This window comes from Castanea sativa, chromosome 6 (genome assembly GCF_040712315.1).
Source record: "Castanea sativa cultivar Marrone di Chiusa Pesio chromosome 6, ASM4071231v1".
NCBI lineage: Eukaryota > Viridiplantae > Streptophyta > Magnoliopsida > Fagales > Fagaceae > Castanea > Castanea sativa.
Window position 1 is genome coordinate 6,095,378 of NC_134018.1, and position 10,804 is coordinate 6,106,181.

The following is a 10,804-nucleotide window of genomic DNA, read 5'->3' on the forward strand; positions in this document are numbered from 1 at the left end:
AAGGGTTCGTACAAACCTAAGCCGGTAAGCCAAGGAGAAAGAGGAAACTGACAAAGCCACCTCGGGAGTGCTTTAGGAAGTCAACCATTTTGTAAAGATAGTCTTCAGGGGAAGTAGCAGAGCCGTACCAACAACGGAAGAAGGAAATATCTGGGAAGGATACTGCCACCACCACATTAAATGCACTGCACCAACTTATCTAACCGTATTTATGGAGAAATGACACATAAACAGTATCATCCCAGCTCACAAGCCTTTCTTATTACCTCCAGAAAAGCCTTAATAGGACAAGCATCTAGGGGATTTCCTAAAAATAGAATAGGTGGAAGGCTAAGATGTATTAAGAAGGGACTACATAAGGAAATGCCTTTCACAAAAAGGAGGGAGGCAATAAATAAAGGAGAGAAAGAACAGTGAGAAAAACACCTTGTAACTAGAAATACTTGATTAAATATAGGAACACTACATCGTCAGACTAAACCAAGGAAAGGTATTTAGAACCATTTGTATGTTAAACCCAATTGTCTTGAACCCAATCTACTCAGGGCTTATACTTACTTAGTTTAATAGTTTGCTTGTAAGATTCATTCTGTAACAAATTTATTGTTTTTGGGTTTGTTGGGCTAGCTTCCACTGTTCTAAGTAGGCCTAGGTTTCAAACTCAGTCCTTACAGAACTCATAATATATTGTTTATATATTCAAAATAGAATCTTATCCTTCTTTTGTTCTCTCAAAACCTGGTCTTTTAATTTTTCAACAGAAATAGTTACAAGGAGCAAATGGAGTCTTTTGGTTTCTTCTATTAATCAAACAGTTGGTGGGGACTTAGACGTATAGGTATATCCTATATCTGCATAATGATAATATGTCATCAAAGTAGAAAAATAATAATAATTCTTGAAATTTTTTTCATGCATGGTAATCTCCTTTAACAGATTTAAAATTTTAAATAAGATTAGCTACAAAAGAACAACAACAATCACCACTGCCGGATTGTTACTGCAAAAACATCTCATCTTCACCGTGACATATTTTCAGAACACCTTACCTTGATTTCAAAAAGCCAGCACTTCAAGTACACCTGTCCGTGCTTCTCCTTTTCTTCATTTGTTCATCATTATACAAAGGATTTCACCAAATAAAGAGGAGAAACTGCTGACAAAAATGTTGCTGCAGTTCTCCAAATCAGAAGTACTATATTGCTATTGAAATTCCAAAGATGCTCAGCATGTGAATTTTATAGCATTCTTTGTGTTCATTTATGACTCAATACAATCATACAATAAGCAATTTACAAGAATATTCTGGCTTCCATGTACTGAAAAATATCACAGCGACCATAGTTTACTTTTCTTTTTCTTTCTTTATATAAGTCAAAATGGCCTTAAAATTACAAATTGACATGGCTATTGAGGTTGTTGTCAGCATAGATATGTACATGCTGTGCTGCCTCTCTCTTCTGTAATATATTACCAGCTCTTTTAGTCAGCTGTGTTGTTCCCTTGAGTAGCTTGTCCTACTTGAAATAGATTTGGAGCTGTCTATGTGGGTCTCCCACCTTGCTCACGCCATCTTGGTCTTCCAATTCAATTCCACTTCTAACTGTGTTGTAGCTCAAACGGCACTTCCTCATTCATAGTGAAATGGAGGGTGAGGTGATAGGTGCAAGTATAACTTACCACACACAACACACACTTAATTTTTAATCTTATTAAGAACTCAAAATGTATATAAGGTTATTGCCTTATTGGTCTACAGGCCCCCATAGTTATTTTCCTACTTGGCAGAAGTAGCTGCTGCCCATATTAAAGCAACTGATGTCAATGAGAATCATTGATTTATGGAACAGATCTATAAGGAAAAAATTGTGCAGAACTCATTTCATCATGCTTATAACTTGTATATGTGATCTCAGAACGTTTCTACAAAGTAAAAATCAAGCTCCCTGCATGCCAGTGCCAACAAGGCTTTCAACCCAAAAGGAAGGAAATATATTTTAATGCAGTTTGAATATCAATTCAAAGAAACAAAACAAAACAAAAAACCACTGAAAGGGGAAAAAATAAGGGGACAAAAATAGCATAGACATTGGTACAATATACAAAATTCACAATTAGTTGAGATTACTGGGGGTATCATTTCAACAATTAGACAAGATCTGGGTTCCAAGTAAGCTGTTCAATGCTCATCCGCCTCAAAGATCTAACCATATTCTCATCAGAAGCATGATTCCGAGTTAATCTATTGTGCATATTCTGGAAAGAAGGAAAATCAATTGCTTCAGATATTCTATCACAGTGCAATGGATCTTCAGAGAAACTGATAAGAGCCTCTGCAGCATTATCCCTCAGTTCCACAGAGTCGTCATGTAACAATTCAATCAGAAGTGGGATTATCCCTGCATTTGCAAGTGCCACCCGATCTTCCTCATCATAACTCAACTGGGCAATAGCCCCAGACACCTTTTCCCTAACTTCACTATTCCCGTCTCTCAAAAGCTCAACTAGAAGTGGAATTGCACCTGAGTTTTGCACAACAGACACAGAGTGCTTGTAACCTGAGAGATCCCACAAAACATCAGCAGCCGCAGCTTTTGCTGCATCATCACCTTCTTTAAGAATCCCTACCAAGTGCTCAGCAATCTCAACTGCATTCATTTCCGCAACAGCTAATATACAAAACGCATCCTCTGCAATTTCCTTACCACTAGGGTCTGGTCCCTGAAGAAGTTTAGCATATAATGGTATTGCCCCAGCTTGAGCAACAGGTCTAATGTAATCAATGTGAGCAGAGATCACACCAAGAGAATTACCCGCTACAAGTTTTGTTGTACTATCCCCATCTTGGAACAACTCAACAAGCACTGGTATCACACCCAATTCAACAAGCATACGCCTCACACGTCTTGTAACTCCAAGCAACCCAATTGCTTGACAAGCTCTTTCCCTAGAGACCATGCTACCACACCTAGCCGCCTCAACAAGAAAGCAAATGCCTCCTAAACTTGTAAGTACTCTCCTAACCTCTCTCAACAATGTCAATGCACTCAGAATCTCCAACAAATACCTCCTAGTACCATCCGTGCACAAATTTAGCATATTTATGATAACTTCAAGTCCATTTCTAGCTACAATCTCACGATTTATTTTTCCAAAATTGACAAGAACCCACAAACACTTTATCATGACCCTCTCAAAACCATTATCAGAATGTGACAATAACCTTAGAATAGACACTATAGCACCGGATTGGCCTATCTCTATTACCAACCCACCATCACCTCTACAAGCAATACATTTTAAGCAATATACAGCAGCTTCCTGGATAGGCTGACTTGAATTATTAGAAGGCACTTTGCTAAGAATTTCAGCTAGGATAGGTATGGTACGAGCTAATATACTTTGTGGGGCATATTTACAGAAATGGGCTAACTTTACTGTGGCTTTTATTCTCATAGCCTCAGTTCCAGAAGATATTACATTTTCATACTGATTGAATGCTTTTTCCCAATCTGGGTTTAATTTTTCTTGGATTTTCTCAGCCTCTGAGTGACCCATTACATAAAACTCAAGCCTGGTTTAAAAAATTCAACACAATCCCTCAATCTCCAGGTATAGACAACAAAAAAACTAATAACACAAACAAAAACAGTGTACTTTAAGACAATTTATAAGCCGTTTTTTCATATATCAGAATCAATAGAGAGAAACCAAAAGAACCTACAGTGATTGCATATCAACAAGAAAGAGAAAGAATTGGAATGAAAGAGAGAAAATTGTGAGTACCCTTTTGGATTGGTTGATCAAATATGCAGATTGGTGAAACTATTAAACAGCTTGAATTCAAAGCCAAATCCCAAATCATCAGGTATTTTGTACAAGGGCAATAAGTTAACCCACACAAGTGTACGGACTATACAGGAGAAGTTCGCCCTTGAAAACAAGACCTCGCCTTAACAACTTATAGTTAATGACACGTCATCAACCTATGAAATTTTGCAAACTTGTTAAGGCAATGAACTTGGTTCCGACGCTAATGTGTGTCATACTGTCATCTTCGTTACCAAAAGTGTGGGGTTCAGTGACTTCAGAGTTAAGAATATCGTTTTAACATGATTAAATTACAGTTTTGACCTTTAAAGTATAGGTTGATTTTATTTTAATTCCTTCAATTTAGATTTTTTATTTTGATCCACCAAATTTATTTCCGTTTTAAAAAATGGTAGATCTGTTGGTATTCATTACTAATTTGGTTGAAATACATTCTTTTATTGACATTTAACCAAAAAATCAATCATGGAGATGAATGGAATAACTATATTTAAAACGGAATCAAATTTGTTGGACCAAAATAAAACTAAAATTATATGAACACATAATAAACCACAACTCTTGTGACAACTGTACATGTGACAAATTACTAGCAATAGAGAAAAAGTGGCAAGTTCATATGAAAGTGACATGCAGCTAATCACAATCTGCCACATAAGATAATTGATGACAAAAGTTATAACTTTTTATGTGTACTAAAATTACTCAAAATAAAATAAACCCAAACTTTAAAGTTAAAAGTGAAATATAGTTTTCCTATTAAAAAAGAAAATTGAAATATAGTTTGTAGTCATATTAACTATTAAGACTTTGAACGAAGAGTTTAATAGTTCATTAACATAATTTGTTCTATTTTATTAAAAGAACCAAGGTTCAAATCTCCTTTAAAAAAAATAATATATATATATATATATATATATATATGCTATGAAATGATTTTTTCTTTTTTAGGGATTAAAATTTTAGCCTGAGAGAATTCAAAGGTGCATTACTTTCTAAATTGTAAAAATGTTCAATTTTTTAATTTTTTTTATTTTTTTACTCTGATTCCGGTCCACATCTTTGTTGATATGGAAAGAATGTAGCAACAAAGGAGTCTTTTTCTTTTTTGGATAAGTAAGAAGTGGCTGCCAAGGTGTCAATATAAGCACAATCCTGAAAAGGAAGATAGTATTTTATAATCATTGCAATACAAGAAAGACCATTGAATCGTTATTAATACAGAGAGATTAAGAGCAATGTAAATTTTCAACTAAAAAAATTGACGCAACAAAACAAAAACAAGTCATCACAGTGCAAAATTTCTGCAACCAACTAATTGTACAAGCTAGTGTTACTGCAATTATGAAATGACTAAAATCAAACAAAAAAGAATTCCAGGCATAACTTTATCTGCTAACAGCATGAAACCTCTCCCCAACTAAGAACCTAAGCAAAGAAAAGAAATGCTATAATGAGATCATATTGCGGCCTCAGGTAAATGGTGCTTCTGATATGTGAAAATGAAATGTCACATTCATTTTATGCATGATGGTAATGGTGTAGCTTGTATAAGTCCCACCATACAAATTAGAGTCTTAACTTGAAAGATTGGGCACATTAATCATTGCATTGCAGAGTTTTTTGTAGCTCAAGGTGCATATTGCAAATACCCCCATAATCTAGGATGAACAAATGCCCACAAAAATGTGTGAATTTCGACATTGATTTGGGCAATGCAGTGAACATTACAAAACAAATCTCAAATTATATTATTTCATCGCAAAATTTTGTAGTTTAAATTGCACATTCCAAATCCTCCATACATGAATATCTGTATTTAACCCATACATTATGTATGCAAGCATGTATGTTACCTACTATGATTAGAACACAGAAAATTTTAATTTTTTATTTTTTGTTGGAACACAGGAAACTTTATAAAGAAACACTTTGGACACGCGTTTAGCTAGTAAAACCTACAAACAACTAACCCCGCCCACTAGAACCAGTTACCTAATAATTCAACATATTTACTCTTGACTAACTAATCAGTTTATGCACATGCTTAAAACAATCTTAGCCCTTTATTTATATTCATGAAGAAACCATCAAAATTAAACACTTACAAATTTATGATATCATTGAATTATCCATTGAATGTATATGATATTTTTTATACAATGCTAAGAAGTGGGAAAAAAAAAACACCCACATGCAGAGATAATAGAGAGATTGAAGGGTTTTGTGTATAAATCTGAGAAGCCTAGATCCGAAGAAGAAGAAGATGGTGATGATGATGAAATTGTGAGGAGCAAATTTCACCTATTATACGTTGGCCTTTTGATGGGAATTGGGAAATGGGAGGTCCGAATTGTAGATCCAACCCATTGGTTAGCTATTTCTGGGTTGTGTTTAGTTCGTTGGGTCGGATCTGACATGTATCGCAAATAGTAGGATCCTATTCAGTCCAAATTTTTTTGGGCCCATGTGGAAATTATTTCGGCCCAATAACGAATAATAGGCTACAAACAAATCCTAGAGGATGTAATGTAATAAGAAACATCGACTTAATCTTTTTTTTTTTTTTTTAAATCGACTTAATAGTTTTTTTTTTTTTTGACAGGGACTTAATAGTATGTTTTTAATTTTTATACCTTAAAATTAGTTGTTTAGGTCGCTTGAAATTTTTTAAACGACAATAATCATTGTCTTAATAGGATTTTTTATAACAAAGATGAAATTAAGCTTTAAAAAAAATTAAACAAACTTTTAGATTTGTTACTAAGGCCCTCCAAGATTGTAATGGTAACAAAAAAATTTATTTTTCATTTTTGGCCTTAAAAAGCTTTTGTCACGGAATTTGAGAGGATTAAATTTATATGAATCTATTAGAAATACTAAGAAGTGCACCAAATTCTTAACAAATCTATAAACTCTAGTTGTTTCAACAATGATTCCCATTACCCAATAAATCTTTAATAGTCTCTTAAGAGATTGCCTCTAAAAGTGTTTTTTTTTTTTTTTTATAATTGTTTTTGCTTGGTTACCCGTTCGAGACAAATTTCTCAATTTCATATAAATATTTTTTAAGATTTACAAGATATTAAATGACCAAAAGTGATTTAGTCACTTTGTTGATATCTTATTGGAAAGCACAAAAATTTACCTATTGGACCAACATTCTCACATTCCGAGATAATATTTTAAAATTTTTCTAATAATATATGAATTTTATATTGGATATTCTTTCTCCTTCTCTTTAACATATATGTATGTAAAGAACATCAATTTCAAAAAGAACATCAAAATCGCATTATTTGGAAAGATACTTTTTATATAAAATATATATATATATATAATATATTATTTAAGAAAAATAATTTCGAAACAACAATTCAACAACCAACGAATTTCATTGGTGTGTGAAATATTCAAATAACCAATCACAACTAACAGTTCTAACATCAGAAGATTGGCTCATCTAATTTTCAGAAATGAAGACATTATTCTGTTGTTGTGTTCCAATAAGCATCTAACAAGACTAACATTGCTTTATGGCAGTCTAATGAAATGTGGTATTTTCTTCCTTTCCTATATGACCTCAAGAAAGGGATTATTAGACATGCTATTCAATGCATACACATGCAAAGGATTAGTCGACATGCCATTCAATGCATACACATACACGCGTTCGCATGTTACAACCTCAATCAAAATCATATATATGCTACTTTTTTTTTTTTTTTTTTGGTTATTAAATATCAAGATTCCACTACTTAATTTTTTTCTTTTAAAACCTTAAACCATAACTCATAGGCTAAGTTCCCTGCCCTATTACCATCCATTCAAGTATTCAACTTTTTTTTTTTTTTTTTACAAACGAGGGTAAGTATCCAGACCTTAAGAAAATTTAAACAAAATTTAATAAAAAGAGAACTTAAATATATAAAGTTATTGACAAAAAAAAAAAAAAACCCTTCAAATACATAAAGTTTTACATTTTCCTTTTACGAGTTTTTAAAATTTGAAATTATTACATGGTAGTTCAATTGTCATTATCTGTTGCCAATGTGGGTTGATGTGACCATTTTTTTTTTTAAAGCTTGTACAGCATTTTTATTTTTATGCAATGGTCAACTTGTCATTATTTTTATAATAATATTTTAAACTAAATGAGAAAACTCAACACACTAACACTATATTAATTGTTGATCTTCACAATCACACTCATCCATACATAAATAATAGACCATGCGTCTACTTAACCAATCAAATGCTTGAACAATTACTAGTTTTTTTTTCCTATTGAATCATTAACTTTATAATAAAATGTTATTATAACATAATAACAATACACACACATGTAACGCACACATCCCACACATCACAATTCATACAAATAATATTATAACCAAAAAAAAAACACGCACACAAACAATATCAGACACACTCGTACATAATATAAATTTATAATGAAAAGAGACATACAATTTACAAATACTTATTAATAACTCTTATAGGGAAAATTGTGTGTGTCTTTTACGCACACACACCAAGTTATTATAAAGAATTTTTTTTTTTATACGGTGGCCCCAAGATACTAGAAAAAGGTTTTGAACTCAAGATCTCATGAATATCATGAAGTATTGGAACCATTTAGCCAACCTCTTGAAGTTAAGTATTCAATTTTAAACATTCACTAATTGTCTCAACTTGTATGTATGTAATAGCTTAAAATAAAAGCTAGAAATAATAGGTTTTCACTTTTCACTCAATACGTTAATTGACATTAAAAAGGTTATTATCAAGGATATATATATATATATATTGGACTGATTATCAAGGATATTTTAAAAGAGAAGATGGAAATGACATTAATTAATAGAAGACTTTAATAACTAGTACTCCTGTCACACACATATTTTCCAAACTGCACACTAGAACTCACAATCTTGATGGGTTGCATCAAATATTGCACATGATGTGGGCCTGTCATTTTTAAGTGCTTGCCACCTACCAAAACTACAATATTTCATGGGGAAGAACTATGAAAAATGTTGGAAACAATATTTATAGAGGAGTAAATGTTGGATGTTTTGTAACAGTTCTTAATTTTACGTGCAAGATTGCTTGTGTCTTGTCCTGAGCATGGACCCCCCAACTTATGTTTATCTGCTCCTTTGTGCTTTCGTTACCCCTAGCGTCCAAATCAGTACAGTTGAGTCTAAACAATTGAAAAAAAAAAAAAAATCTTGTGTTAGGAGTTATCAGCATATATATAATGTCTCAACATATAGGTCCGATAAGTGTGTGAGAACTGAAATTAAAATTCACCAACTATAAGAGCAGCATATATGTAATGTCTCAACATATGGGTCCGATAAGTGTGTGAGAACTGAAAATTAAGACTCACCAACTATAAGAGAACGATATATATAAAACAGATACACAAAATGGTTTCTTCCGTTCTTAATGCATAAGCAACTAGGTTGTCATGTTGACCAAAGACTAAGTTGAATTTACCTACTTGCTATTCAAGGGGTAAAAGAAAAAAAAAATTAAAAAAAAAAAAACTGAATTTACCTAACTTTCTATCTTTACATTGAGGCAACTAGTTGGTTTATCATATATAGAGGTTGACCCCTAGAGGCCCTTTAAAGGGTTGTTAGAGTGAAATGTTTTAACTATTAATGGTAAATATACATAGATTACAATAAATGCTAGGAAGGGATTTTACGTTGTGGTACTAGTTAATTAACGAATAAAAAGTATCGAGAGGGAAATTCGTTACTATTATTAGAAGATAGCTACTCCAAACCTCAAAAATTTTAGCACTTTGAAAGTGAAACTTTCCGATTTCAGTAGAAAATATCAAAAGTCAGTGCCAACTTTTCCAATGAGAATTTGTGAGTTGTCTTTCATAGTAGATATATACAAATTAAGTTTAACTGTCAATCAAGTAGAGTGAGTAACCCTACCCCATTTATTAGTTGGTACCAACCATACCAATTGGACCTCGTACAAGTTGGAGAGAAAAATGGCAATGTTAAGGCCAATCAAGTACCTTTTATAGGGCCTAAATTTTTGCTGTTAACTAAAAGACAGTTCATGGCCAAAGAAAAAAATAGATGAAATTGCGTCAACATCTCACCAAGTCAAAAGGAACTGTGGAATAACTTTGCAGCATCAATGGCTTGCATTGGATACCAGACTGATAGGTACACATTGATGTGTTTTGGAGAAAAATATGGCTTCCATTCTCTCTATCTTAGCTTTTTTCCTCCACTTTTTACCTTGTTTCTGCAACATGCACCATATGTTGCCTGGAAAAGCAAACAATGATTAGGAGAAATCATGTGAGGCAGCTAAGCAAAAGGGGTCTCAAATTGATATGGATAAATAAAGGCAATAGTGAATACCCCCTACCAAAAGTCCCACCAAAATGTGAAAGTTGGTTTGGTTTTAATGGGTATCTGGTTACTACTTGAAGATACCTATTACTTTCATATCAATTCCAGCCCATTATTGCATTTATTTCAAACACTATACAGTGCATTTTGCACTAAGCATGCAATCAAGCAGGCACTAGCTAGCATAGCATGAGATTTTTTTTTTTTTTTCTTCTTCCCTTTAGCCAGTTGTACGAACCTTTTAAATATTCTTTATGCAAAGTTGCAAACTAGCTTTATGGTAAGAACCTTTTCTTTTTCTTACAATGAGTGGGTCGGGATGGGAGATTTGAACTCGAATTCTTCTACTGAATACAATCAAACAATATGTTATTGAGCCATAAAACTCCTGGTTGTGTAAGAACTTTTTGCAAATTCATAACTTGACACAGTGGAATTCATTTGATGAAAAAGGCAGGGTTTGCAGTTTGATAGTGTTGGAGATACTGTTGATTTTTCTGATTATATATACGCTAGCTAGAAAAAAAAAAAAGTACAATTGGATTCGGGTTTATAAAATAGTTACTATGCTAATCAAAATT

The 10,804-nt window shown here is 32.9% G+C and overlaps 1 protein-coding gene and 1 long non-coding RNA gene across 2 annotated transcripts; both read right to left on the bottom strand.

Annotated features, from left to right (window-relative positions):
* Positions 1 to 1,208: 1,208 nt before the first annotated feature.
* LOC142638218 (uncharacterized) lies at positions 1,209 to 3,864 on the bottom strand. The gene has a single exon (XM_075812236.1). It carries the CDS (start codon positions 3,556 to 3,558, stop codon positions 2,149 to 2,151), a length of 1,410 nt encoding a protein of 469 aa, XP_075668351.1. The 5' UTR covers positions 3,559 to 3,864; the 3' UTR covers positions 1,209 to 2,148.
* On the bottom strand, positions 1,209 to 4,045 carry LOC142638219 (uncharacterized). Its single transcript, XR_012844994.1, has 2 exons — positions 3,787 to 4,045; positions 1,209 to 1,946 (listed from the first exon to the last, which is right to left on the bottom strand). It is a non-coding gene; the product is annotated as an uncharacterized LOC142638219 (long non-coding RNA).
* Positions 4,046 to 10,804: the final 6,759 nt, after the last annotated feature.